The sequence below is a fragment of the Rattus norvegicus genome, chromosome X, assembly GCF_036323735.1.
Source record: "Rattus norvegicus strain BN/NHsdMcwi chromosome X, GRCr8, whole genome shotgun sequence".
In the NCBI taxonomy this organism is placed as follows: Eukaryota; Metazoa; Chordata; class Mammalia; order Rodentia; family Muridae; genus Rattus; species Rattus norvegicus.
The window spans coordinates 126,559,001-126,573,060 of record NC_086039.1 but is presented as its reverse complement, the minus strand read 5'-3'; the positions used below and the strand labels follow the sequence as shown (position 1 = coordinate 126,573,060).

The 14,060-nt window shown below is 39.3% G+C and overlaps 1 protein-coding gene across 8 annotated transcripts in view; it reads left to right on the top strand.

Moving 5' to 3' along the window:
• The window catches only part of Tenm1 (teneurin transmembrane protein 1), an 889,770-nt gene that overhangs the window by 582,677 nt on the left and 293,033 nt on the right, over positions 1-14,060 (top strand). For all 8 annotated transcript variants that reach the window (XM_063280507.1, XM_063280510.1, XM_039100433.2 and 5 more), the window contains one exon: positions 12,897-13,096. In XM_063280507.1, the coding sequence (XP_063136577.1) occupies positions 12,897-13,096 (200 nt within the window). The remainder of the gene's footprint in view (positions 1-12,896; positions 13,097-14,060) is intronic.

Sequence of the window (14,060 nt, the reverse complement as noted above, 5' to 3'; positions counted from 1 at the left end):
TTTGTGCTTTCTTTATTGTTTCTATTTCCATTTTCAATTCCTTCATCTGTTTGATTGTGTTTTCCTGTAATTCTTTCAGAGATTTTTGTGTTTCCTCTCTAAGGGCTTCTACTTGTTTACTTGTGTTTTCTTGCATTTCTCTAAGGGAGTTCTTTATATCTTTCTTAAAGTCCTCTATCATCATGATCAAATGTGATTTCAAATCTAGATCTTGCTTTTCTGGTGTGTTTGGATATTCAGTGTTTGCTTTGGTGGGAGAACTGGTCTCTGATGCTGCCATGTAGTCTTGATTTCTGTTGCTTGGGTTCCTGTGCTTGCCTCTTGCCATCAGGTTGTCTCTGGTGTTACCTTGTTTTGCTATTTCTGACAGTGGCTTGACCTTCCTATGGGCCTGTGTGTCAGGAGTGTTGTAGACCTCTTTTTCTGTTTTCTTTCAGCCAGTTATGGGAACAGAGTGTTCTGCTTTCAGGCATGTAGTCATTCCTGTCCACTGGCTTTCAGCTGTTCCTGTGGGCCTGTGTCCTGAGTCCACCAGGCAGGTCACTTGTAGCAGAAAAGTCGGTCTTACCTCTCATCTCAGGCCTGAAGTCACTCCTCGGGGCTGTGTTTCAGCTCTCTGTCAGGGCACCAACCAGAAGGGTCTGCTGCAACTTCTGGGTCCCTGTGCGCATGAGGCCCAGAGGGTTCTAGGTGTTTTCCTCTAGAGTCAGAAATGTGGGCAGAGTGTAGTCTCCTCTGGTTTCCCAGGCATGTCTTCCCCTCTGAATGTCTAGCTTTCCCTCCCATGGGATTTGGGTGCAGGGAGCTCTTTGACTGGGTCCGTTCAGATTCAGGCACAGTCTGGACCGCAGTGCTCCTGAAGCTTGACTGCCCCTATCTTCCTGTGCCCAGAGGCCCTATGCAGTTTCCTCTTGGGCCAGGGATGTGGACAAAGGTGGGCAGAAGTGGTGGTCTCTCCTGCTCTGCAGTCTCAGGAGTGCCCACACATCTGGGTGATCTGCTCTCTCTCCCATGTGGTTGGGAGCAGGGAGCTGTGGGCCAGGATCAGTGAGGTTCAGGCGCCAGATAGAAATCAGAAGTGTCTGGTCCCAGAGGAATTTTGCCTTTGTGTGTCCTGAGTCCACCAGGTTGGTCACTTGAAGCAAAAAAGTTGGTCTTACCTCTCGTTTCGGGTCTTAAGTCGCTCCTCGGGGCTGGGTTTCAGCTCTTCGTGAATAAATGACCTTATAATCAGTGGTCTGCAATACATTACCAATTCTGAGAAAAAATAAAATGGAGAAGGGTATTTAACAGTGTTTGTTGCCAACAGGAAGCTACTTCTCATTCTGACGCATGAGCTCTAAGAGGGTAGAGACTGGAAATTTTCTCATCTGTAAATTATGAGAATTTCTCTTCTCTAACACCACTAGATTAATTTCTTTTATTTAGCTTACGGTCCACTAGTTTGTTCATGTGTTTTTATCTCTACTCACCTTAACTTTAACCTCTTAAATGAGGAGACAATCTTGTAAAGTTTCTTTCATGAATTTTTGATGCATATGTACTCTAGATGTACAGTGGTGATAACAACCAGAAAACTCCAACAGTAAAAATTCATGAGTTTCTTTTGATTTAATAAATAGCATTAAAGTAGCATTATTATGTAATGCATGATGGTATGCAGTGCATAAAGTGAAGTTGTAATTAGGTAAGGGACATATAAAGGTTTATGTTCCTCAACCAGTTTTGTGCAGAGATTTAAAAATGAGTGCATTTATCAATTAAAGACTACTCATGGCACCCCAAAATTGTATTGGCTGACCCTAGAACATTTTGAATTGTTTTATGTTTATAATATTGTTTGCATGATGAAATGGTGCATTTTAAGAAGTGATAAAAGCTTCTAGTGAGGATACCTGTTGGATAAACTGAATATTAAGTTGGGAGCAAAAATGCCGACATAAATATGCTCTATTAATGTCCTGCCCATTGAAGATATTTATTGGTTCTAAGCCCTTAAGAGTTAAATTTATAATCCACCCTTTGGGAACCAAATTGCTCTATCTTACATAGAAGAAAAGTAACTTTCAGTGAAAATAAAGGACTCTGTTGGTCATTTATTATCTCAAATGTGTATTTTATTAGAAATGTCAATTCCACAAAATTATGTGTCCTGTAATACATAATTATGTTCAAAATTGCATTTGAAATCTATTATTAACAGTTAACAGTGAACATTCTTAAAATAGTTATTACTCTTGGCCTTAACACAAAAAGCAATAATGTAGGTATTTTAGGGAGTTAAAAGCTGCAAAGCATTGGCCTCTGAATAAAGTCACTGCAGGTGTGTTTCTTAATGGGCTGTTAATTTTATGTCAGGTGAACACAAAGGACAGGGACCATGTGTGTTTTTAAACTGTTTGGTGTGGAGACAGAGTTGATGGCTGAAAAGATAAAGATGGGATGAAATTAGGCCAAATTTGAACCTCCAGGGGAATTAAAGAATCCATGCTTAAAATGGAAGCAGACCAAGTCTCTTTCCTGCTTTTATATTACTTTCCTCCCCACTACCACATAGAAACATATATTAAGCTAGCACACCATGTAAAGTTACACTTGTTCAAACTTAACATCTACTCCTCACAGACCAGGTACTTCTGGGTTTCATATATTTGGCTATTAGTACTATCCAAATGATTCAAGCTCACAATTATGGTGTCGGTTTAACATTTCCTTTGCTTTCACAGTTATTACCATCACTTCTCAGGTACTGATGAGTGACCAATGCAGTATCAGCACCACTCGGAATCCTGTAAAAGTGTCCCACTTCAAACATATGCATCCAATGCTTGTGTTTAAAGATTCCTCTACCTGGTTACATTAAAATTTGACAAGATCTGCTTTGGAATCTTCAATATTGTTCTCATATCTTCCTCCTATTTTCCACCTCTATTAAATTACTTTTCACTGAAATGTACCTTTTCTACAGAAGCTATTTGTGCTTTACCTAAATTCAAGCATTTGTGCCATTTCACCTGAATCAATGGACTGTACTTCCTATGTTGTTTCGGTGTCTCCTTATAATTCTATCCTACATCCCTCCTCAAGATTAGACTATCTAATACACCCAAAAGCTGTGCATGATGGGGAATTACTATACCTGGAACTATACCATAGCCCTTCCCTCTATTAAAAATTTAATGGGAGAGAGAGACCCAACCGCCTGGTCAGGTGGGCAATCCTGAGGCTGCAGAGCGGAAGAGACCACCAAAACTGCTCACCCCTGCCCACATCCCTGGCCCAAGAGGAAACTGTATAAGGCCTCTGGGCTCCCGTGGGGGAGGGCCCAGGAGCGGCAGGACACCTGCCTGAGACACCTCCGGAACCTGAAAGAAACAGACCGGATAAACAGTTCTCTGCACCCAAATCCCGTGGGAGGGAGAGCTAAACCTTCAGAGAGGCAGACAAGCCAGGGAAACCAGAAGAGACTGCTCCCTGCACACACATCTCGGACGCCAGAGGAAAAAGCCAAAGACCATCTGGAACCCTGGTGCACTGAAGCTCCCGGAAGGGGCGGCACAGGTCTTCCTGGTTGCTGCCGCTGCAGAGAGCCCGTGGGCAGCACCCCACGAGCGAACCTGAGCCTCGGGACCACAGGTAAGACCAAATTTTCTGCTGCAAGAAAGCTGCCTGGTGAACTCAAGACACAGGCCCACAGGAACAGCTGAAGACCTGTAGATAGGAAAAACTACACGCCCGAAAGCAGAACACTCTGTCCCCATAACTGACTGAAAGAGAGGAAAACAGGTCTACAGTACTCCTGACACACAGGCTTATAGGACAGTCTAGCCACTGTCAGAAATAGCAGAACAAAGTAACACTAGAGATAATCTGATGGCGAGAGGCAAGCGCAGGAACCCAAGCAACAGAAACCAAGACTACATGCCATCATCGGAGCCCAATTCTCCCACCAAAACAAACATGGAATATCCAAACACACCAGAAAAGCAAGATCTAGTTTCAAAATCATATTTGATCATGTTGCTGGAGGACTTCAAGAAAGATATGAACACACTTAGGGAAACACAGGAAAATATTAATAAACAAGTAGAAGCCTACAGAGAGGAATGGCAAAAATCCCTGAAATAATTCCAGGAAAACACAATCAAACAGTTGAAGGAATTAAAAATGGAAATAGAAGCAATCAAGAAAGAACACATGGAAACAACCCTGGATATAGAAAACCAAAAGAAGAGACAAGGAGCTGTAGATACGAGCTTCACCAACAGAATACAAGAGATGGAAGAGAGAATCTCAGGAGCAGAAGATTCCATAGAAATCATTGACTCAACTGTCAAAGATAATGTAAAGCGGAAAAAGCTACTGGTCCAAAACATACAGGAAATCCAGGAGTCAATGAGAAGATCAAACCTAAGGATAATAGGTATAGAAGAGAGTGAAGACTCCCAGCTCAAAGGACCAGTAAATATCTTCAACAAAATCATAGAAGAAAACTTCCCTTGCCTAAAAAAAGAGATACCCATAGACATACAAGAAGCCTACAGAACTCCAAATAGATTGGACCAGAAAAGAAACACCTCCCGTCACATAATTGTCAAAACACCAAACGCACAAAATAAAGAAAGAATATTAAAAGCAGTAAGGGAAAAAGGTCAAGTAACATATAAAGGGAGACCTATCAGAATCACACCAGACTTCTCGCCAGAAACTATGAAGGCCAGAAGATCCTGGACTGATGTCATACAGACCCTAAGAGAACACAAATGCCAGCCCAGGTTACTGTATCCAGCAAAACTCTCAATTAACATTGATGGAGAAACCAAGATATTCCATGACAAAACCAAATTTACACAATATCTTTCTACAAATCCAGCACTACAAAGGATAATAAATGGTAAAGCCCAACATAAGGAGGCAAGCTATACCCTAGAAGAAGCAAGAAACTAATCGTCTTGGCAACAAAACAAAGAGAATGAAAGCACACAAACATAACCTCACATCCAAATATGAATATAAAGGGAAACAATAATCACTATTCCTTAATATCTCTCAATATCAATGGCCTCAACTCCCCAATAAAAAGACATAGATTAACAAACTGGATACGCAACGAGGACCCTGCATTCTGCTGCCTACAGGAAACACACCTCAGAGACAAAGACAGACACTACCTCAGAGTGAAAGGCTGGAAAACAACTTTCCAAGCAAATGGTCAGAAGAAGCAAGCTGGAGTAGCCATTCTAATATCAAATAAAATCAATTTCCAACTAAAAGTCATCAAAAAAGATAAGGAAGGACACTTCATATTCATCAAAGGAAAAATCCACCAAGATGAACTCTCAATCCTAAATATCTATGCCCCAAATACAAGGGCACCTACATACGTAAAAGAAACCTTACTAAAGCTCAAAACACACATTGCACCTCACACAATAATAGTGGGAGATTTCAACACCCCACTCTCATCAATGGACAGATCATGGAAACAGAAATTAAACAGTGATGTCGACAGACTAAGAGAAGTCATGAGCCAAATGGACTTAACGGATATTTATAGAACATTCTATCCTAAAGCAAAAGGATATACCTTCTTCTCAGCTCCTCATGGTACTTTCTCCAAAATTGACCATATAATTGGTCAAAAAACGGGCCTCAACAGGTACAGAAAGATAGAAATAATCCCATGCGTGCTATCGGACCACCAAGGCCTAAAACTGGTCTTCAATAACAATAAGGGAAGAATGCCCACATATACGTGGAAATTGAACAATGCTCTACTCAATGATAACCTGGTCAAGGAAGAAATAAAGAAAGAAATTAAAAACTTTTTAGAATTTAATGAAAATGAAGATACAACATACTCAAACTTATGGGACACAATGAAAGCTGTGCTAAGAGGAAAACTCATAGCGCTGAGTGCCTGCAGAAAGAAACAGGAAAGAGCATATGTCAGCAGCTTGACAGCACACCTAAAAGCTCTAGAACAAAAAGAAGCAAATACACCCAGGAGGAGTAGAAGGCAGGAAATAATCAAACTCAGAGCTGAAATCAACCAAGTAGAAACAAAAAGGACCATAGAAAGAATCAACAGAACCAAAAGTTGGTTCTTTGAGAAAATCAACAAGATAGATAAACCCTTAGCCAGACTAACGAGAGGACACAGAGAGTGCGTCCAAATTAACAAAATCAGAAATGAAAAGGGAGACATAACTACAGATTCAGAGGAAATTCAAAAAATCATCAGATCTTACTATAAAAACCTATATTCAACAAAATTTGAAAATCTTCAGGAAATGGACAATTTCCTAGACAGATACCAGGTATCGAAGTTAAATCAGGAACAGATAAACCAGTTAAACAACCCCATAACTCCTAAGGAAATAGAAGCAGTCATTAAAGGTCTCCCAACCAAAAAGAGCTCAGGTCCAGATGGGTTTAGTGCAGAATTCTATCAAACCTTCATAGAAGACCTCATACCAATATTATCCAAACTATTCCACAAAATTGAAACAGATGGAGCCCTACCGAATTCCTTCTACGAATCTACAATTACTCTTATACCTAAACCACACAAAGACACAACAAAGAAAGAGAACTTCAGACCAATTTCCCTTATGAATATCGACGCAAAAATACTCAATAAAATTCTGGCAAACCGAATTCAAGAGCACATCAAAACAATCATCCACCATGATCAAGTAGGCTTCATCCCAGGCATGCAGGGATGGTTTAATATACGGAAAACCATCAACGTGATCCATTATATAAACAAACTGAAAGAACAGAACCACATGATCATTTCATTAGATGCTGAGAAAGCATTTGACAAAATTCAACACCCCTTCATGATAAAAGTCCTGGAAAGAATAGGAATTCAAGGCCCATACCTGAACATAGTAAAAGCCATATACAGCAAACCAGTTGCTAACATTAAACTAAATGGAGAGAAACTCGAAGCAATCCCACTAAAATCAGGGACTAGACAAGGCTGCCCACTCTCTCCCTACTTATTCAATATAGTTCTTGAAGTTCTAGCCAGAGCAATCAGACAACAAAAGGAGATCAAGGGGATACAGATCGGAAAAGAAGAGGTCAAAATATCACTATTTGCAGATGACATGATAGTATATTTAAGTGATCCCAAAAGTTCCATCAGAGAACTACTAAATCTGATAAACAACTTCAGCAAAGTGGCTGGGTATAAAATTAACTCAAATAAATCAGTTGCCTTCCTCTATACAAAAGAGAAACAAGCCGAGAAAGAAATTAGGGAAACGACACCCTTCATAATAGACCCAAATAATATAAAGTACCTCAGTGTGACTTTAACCAGGCAAGTAAAAGATCTGTACAATAAGAACTTCAAGCCTCTGAAGAAAGAAATTGAAGAAGACCTCAGAAGATGGAAAGATCTCCCATGCTCATGGATTGGCAGGATTAATATAGTAAAAATGGCCATTTTACCAAAACTGATCTACAGATTCAATGCAATCCCCACTAAAATACCAATCCAATTCTTCAAAGAGTTAGACAGAACAATTTGCAAATTCATCTGGAATAACAAAAAACCCAGGATAGCTAAAGCTATCCTCAACACTAAAAGGAAGTCAGGGGGAATCACTATCCCTGAACTCAAGCAGTATTACAGAGCAATAGTGATAAAAACTGCATGGTATTGGTACAGAGACAGACAGATAGACCAATGGAAAAGAATTGAAGATCCAGAAATGAACCCACACACCTATGGTCACTTGATTTTTGACAAAGGAGCCAAAACCATCCAATGGAAAAAAGATAGCATTTTCAGCAAATGGTGCTGGTTCAACTGGAGGGCAACATGTAGAAGAATGCAGATCGATCCATGCTTATCACCCTGTACAAAGCTTAAGTCCAAGTGGATCAAGGACCTCCACATCAAACCAGACACACTCAAACTAATAGAAGAAAAACTAGGGAAACATCTGGAACACATGGGCACTGGAAAAAATTTCCTGAACAAAACACCAATGGCTTATGCTCTAAGATCAAGAATCGACAAATGGGATCTCATAAAACTGCAAAGCTTCTGTAAGGCAAAGGACACTGTGGTTAGGACAAAACGGCAACCAACAGATTGGGAAAAGATCTTTACCACTCCTACAACAGATAGAGGCCTTATATCCAAAATATACAAAGAACTCAAGAAGTTAGACCGCAGGGAAACAAATAACCCTATTAAAAATGGGGTTCAGAGCTAAACAAAGAATTCACAGCTGAGGAATGCCGAATGGCTGAGAAACACCTAAAGAAATGTTCAACATCTTTAGTCATAAGGGAAATGCAAATCAAAACAACCCTGAGATTTCACCTCACACCAGTGCGATTGGCTAAGATCAAAAACTCAGGTGACAGCAGATGCTGGCGAGGATGTGGAGAAAGAGGAACACTCCTCCATTGTTGGTGGGATTGCAGACTGGTAAAACCATTCTGGAAATCAGTCTGGAGGTTCCTCAGAAAATTGGACATTGCATTACCTGAGGATCCAGCTATACCTCTCTTGGGCATATACCCAAAAGATGCCTCAACATATAAAAGAGACACGTGCTCCACTATGTTCATCGCAGCCTTATTTATAATAGCCAGAAAATGGAAAGAACCCAGATGCCCTTCAACAGAGGAATGGATACAGAAAATGTGGTACATCTACACAATGGAATATTACTCAGCTATCAAAAACAACGAGTTTATGAAATTCGTAGGCAAATGGTTGGAACTGGAAAATATCATCCTGAGTGAGCTAACCCAATCACAGAAAGATATACATGGTATGCACTCATTGATAAGTGGCTATTAGCCCAAATGCTTGAATTACCCTAGATCCCTAGAACAAACGAAACTCAAGACGGATGATCAAAATGTGAATGCTTCACTCCTTCTTTAAATGAGGAAAAAGAATACCCTTGGCAGGGAAGGGAGAGGCAAAGATTAAAACAGAGACTGAAGGAACACCCATTCAGAGCCTGCCCCACATGTGGCCCATACATATACAGCCACCCAATTAGACAAGATGGATGAAGCAAAGAAGTGCAGACCGACAGGAGCCGGATGTAGATCGCTCCTGAGAGACACAGCCAGAATACAGCAAATACAGAGGCGAATGCCAGCAGCAAATCACTGAACTGAGAATAGGTCCCCTATTGAAGGAATCAGAGAAAGAACTGGAAGAGCTTGAAGGGGCTCGAGACCCCAAAAGTACAACAATGCCAAGCAACCAGAGCTTCCAGGGACTAAGCCACTACCTAAAGACTATACATGGACTGACCCTGGACTCTGACCCCTAGGTAGCAATGAATATCCTAGTAAGAGCACCAGTGGAAGGGGAAGCCCTGGGTCCTGCTAAGACTGAACCCCCAGTGAACTAGTCTATGGGGGGAGGGCGGCAATGGGGGGAGGGTTGGGAGGGGAACACCCATAAGGAAGGGGAGGGGGGAGGGGGATGTTTGCCCGGAAACCGGGAAAGGGAATAACACTCGAAATGTATATAAGAAATACTCAAGTTAATAAAAAAAATTTAATGATATTTGTGAAAGAGTTAAATTACCATTACCACACAGAGATATTAATGATCATTTCAAAAGAGGCATGTTGCCAAATAAAAGTTCTAGTACAAGATATGGGATATTGCTCTTCCAGTTGTTGAACAGAGATAACATGGAAATCCCCAAAGCAATACAGGCTATAGCTATCAATTGTAGTTACCTAGAAGAACTTGATAACATGATCTAACTGCTAAAGTCACCATAAACCTTGCTCATAAGGTGTGGAGAAATCAAACAGGTACCAACTTGGACATTTCCTTATTGTGTCCAATGTATCCACAAGACAATATATAGTCTAGTGGGAAAGAGAAATCATCTGTCTTACCAAGCCATCAACCTGTAAGTCAGAGGCTTGTTGGCATTCTCTAAAAGGCTCAGGAAAGATCATGGGAGATAGGGCAGAAAGATTGTAAGAATCAGAGTAAAAGGGAATTCCAGTAGTAAAATGTTGTTCTTCTTTCTTTTCTTTTCTTTTCTTGGATATTTTCTTTACTTACATTTCAAATGTAATCCCCTTTCCCAGTTTCCCCTCTGGAAACTTCCTATCCCACTCCCTCCCCCAGCTTCTATAAGGGTGCTCCCCCACCCACCCACCCTCTTCCTCTCACCTCACTGCCCTGGTATTTCCTTACACTGGGACATCAAGCCTTCACAGGACCAAGAGCCTCTCTTCTTATTGATGCCCCACAAGGCCATACTCTGCTACGTATGTAGTTGGAGCCATGGGTCCCTCCATGTGTACTCTTTGATTGATGTTTTAGTCCCTGGGAGCTCTAGGAGGACTGGTTGCTTGATATTGTTGTTCTTCCTATGGGTTTGCAAACCCTTTCAGCTCCTTCAGTCCTTTCTCTAACTCCTCCATTGGGGACCCCATGCTCAGTCCAATGGTTGGCTCCGTATCTGTATCTGTCAGACTCTAACAGAGCCTCTCAGGAGACAGCTATGTCAGACTCCTGTGTGCAATAGTGTAGGTTTGGTGACTATATATGGGATGGATCCCCAGGTGGGGGGCAGTCTCTGGATGGCCTTTAGTCTCTGTTCCACATTTTGTCTGCATATTTCCTCCAGTGAGTATTTCGTTCCAATTTATAAGAAAGTCTGAAGCACCCATACTTTGTTCTTCCTTCTTCTTGAGCTTTATGTGATCGTGTGAATTGTATCTTGGGTAATCTGAGCTTTTGGGCTAATATCCACTTATCAGCGAGTGCATATCATGTGTGTTCTTTTGTGACTAGGTTACCTCACTCAGGACGATATTTTCTAGTCCCATCCATTTGCCTAAGAATTTCATGAAGTAATTGTTTTTAATAGCTGAGTAGTACTCCATTGTGTAACTGTACCATATTTTCTATATCCATTCCTCAGTTGATGGACATCTGTGTTCTTTCCAGTTTCTGGCTATTATAAATAAGGCTGCTATGAACATAGTGGAGCACGTGTCTTTTTTATATGTTGGAGCATCTTTTGGGTATATGCCCAGGAGTGGTATAGCTGGGTCCTCAGGTAGTTCGATGTCCAATTTTCTGAGGAACCTTCAGACTGATTTCCAGAATGGTTGTACCAGCCTGCAATCCCACCTACAATGGAGGAGTGTTCCTGTTTCTCCACATCTTTGCCAGCATCTCTGTCACCTGAGTTTCTTATAGACATGCAGAACTTAGGTACTTATGAACTCACATCAGCTGTGGTTGCCTGTACATTGTCTACACAAAGTCAACCCAACCTTTCCAGTGTGGAGAGGAAGAGGCTCAAAAATCTCCACCTCTAGTTGATGAGTTAGTAACAGGTGATGGCTTCTGGAGTTATCTACTCCAGAATCAGTTATCTTTAATGGCATAATAGCTATTTGGTATGAATATGGACATAGTATAGATAACCATGGTAAGCCCACAAAAACTTGTATGCTTTCAGGGCTGACCATTTGGTATTGGAAAAACAGTATGTTTTTTCCTGAAAAAGACTATTTTCTTTACTCTCAATATTCCTTAATTGCCTATAATCTCATCTGCATTGTCATGTCTATTGTTAGACAACCTTTCCAACTCAGGTTTAAGTAGTCGTGTTGGTTAAGGGCATAAACTCTATCATTACTAGGAGGCACAATCTCACAGAAACCCCATTAACCCTCTACCTCTTAGAATCATTCTGCACCCTGTTTTTCAGTGTTCTCTGTTATATTATCTCTCACACTTGTAAAGAACATTGCTTGCTCAGATGAAATGCTTCATTTAAATTATATATGCATATTTATATAAAGAATTTTATATATGATAGGTTTTCTATAGATAAATAATCAACAGGATTCCTTGTAGTTTTTTCAGATATTCTTAGTGCTCTATGTTAACTTTACTAATCAAATCCTTTTGACTGGTTCTAAAAACAATATAATCAATGTGTTATTATTTCTTTTCAACCATGTTTAGAACTCTTCTTCATTATATATGAATATCTCACAGCCTCATGATCACAATTTTATAGCACTGTGTTTTAGTGCAAGTTTTTTCTAAGTCTCGTGTTCAATGTCATGTCCCATAATTACCATTTTATGACTCATTCATTCACACATTTATTAAATTATTATATATTGATCATATATTATTATATATTGATTAATATATAAATTATTATATATTGATCATTGTGTGTGTGCATGTGTGTGTGTGTGTGTGTGTGTGTGTGATAGAGAGAGAGAGAGAGTAAAACCTTTATATACAGACATATACATTATCTAGATACTGAGGATAAAGCAATGAACAGTGCGGCTCTACTTGTTCTCAAAATGTTTACTTTGTATCATGGAAAAATGCACAATTTGTTACACATAAAATATGCAATATCTTGGGTAATAATTACTATAAGAAAATAAATGGGCAATAAAGAGCATAAAATGGGGGGTTGCAAATATAAACCAAATATTTTTTCTTCCTTTGAATACCCATAGCAGTTCCTTTCCTTTACAATGTGATTACTTTAATATTTGTTCCAATTACTCAGTGACTTTTGAAACTCACCAAGACCAATAGCTACATATTACTCATCTTTCTAATTCCTGCAACTATCAATAGGGTGAATGTTCAATAAATACTGCAAAGTAATCATGCTAAACAAAATAAATGCAATAGGAGTTTAAGAGTAATTGGCATAATGGTTGTCAGAAAAGGCCCCTTAGAAGATATTTAATATGAGGAATACCTTGAAAGATGCAGGGGAAAAAAATCTGCCTAAGTTGTTTCAATAGATTTGTTCTTGAAAAGCTAAAGAGCATTCCTTTATTAGTTAAGATTAATTGTATGTATAACTTTCTCTTTTTCAAACCAGTGTTTCCGAAGGGACGAGCAATTGACACAGGGGAAGTTGACATTGGAGCACAGGTCATGCAGACCATTCCCCCTGGCTTGTTTTGGCGTTTCCAGATTACTATCCACCATCCTATATATCTGAAATTCAATATTTCTTTAGCCAAGGACTCTCTGCTGGGAATTTATGGCAGAAGAAACATTCCACCTACACACACTCAGGTATTTGATATAATAGGTATTTTCTTAAATCCTTTTAGAGGGTACTATATCAAGCACTTCGCACTTCAGATGCTGTGATTTGTGCATACTGCAGGATTCAAAGATGAAGGCAAAAATAAAATCTTTGTAACAAAAATATCTAAACTAATCACACTTTAATGAAAACACAGCAACTAGAAATAAAGAACAGCATTTAGGAAAACGTATTCAGAAAAGATAGTTTAAGGAAACATTCTTAAACTTGATCTCTGCTTCCTACAAAGGATCACGATGGCTTTCTCAGCTCTGTCATATTAGCACTAAAATCTGTACCTTCCCCATTGCTCTTGTATATCCTTTTACTATTATCCCAGTAACAGTATGGAAATCAACCAGAACATATTGGCAAATATTATATACATAAAGCAGGTTATATCTTACATACAGAATTTTTTCTATAAGGAATCTTTCACAAGGTTTCAAATATATAAATTTCTGCAGTTTCCATAGCCTATTTATAAACAGATACCATATTTCTCATGTTTCTCTTAAGCTGATTTTTCTGCATTAATCTGTTAGTAGCACTGCTCTACCCAAGATGTAATTTAAAAGAATTAAACATGCCTTCCACCCTTCCCCCAACTTTATCTTTTGGCCAAGTCAAAATGCCATTCAAATGTAAATCACAAAATACAGGAACATGTAAAACAATATGTTTACCAAATGATTAGAGGGGGAGGCTAGTCTTTGAGCATATAAATACATACCCACAAAGGTGACAAATATTGTCATTTATAATTTTTATTTATTTGGTTTTTAAAGCTGAAAAAAAGCTTTTAAATTTGTTGTCACATTTCTGAGCAGAATATGCTGTCAAGTATCTTCTCTTAGAAAGATACTTTGATAAAATGTCAAAATCTCATGCATAATACTCAAAATTGTTTCCATTTCTTGTTTTGCTTTTAAACAGTTTTTATTTAGAACA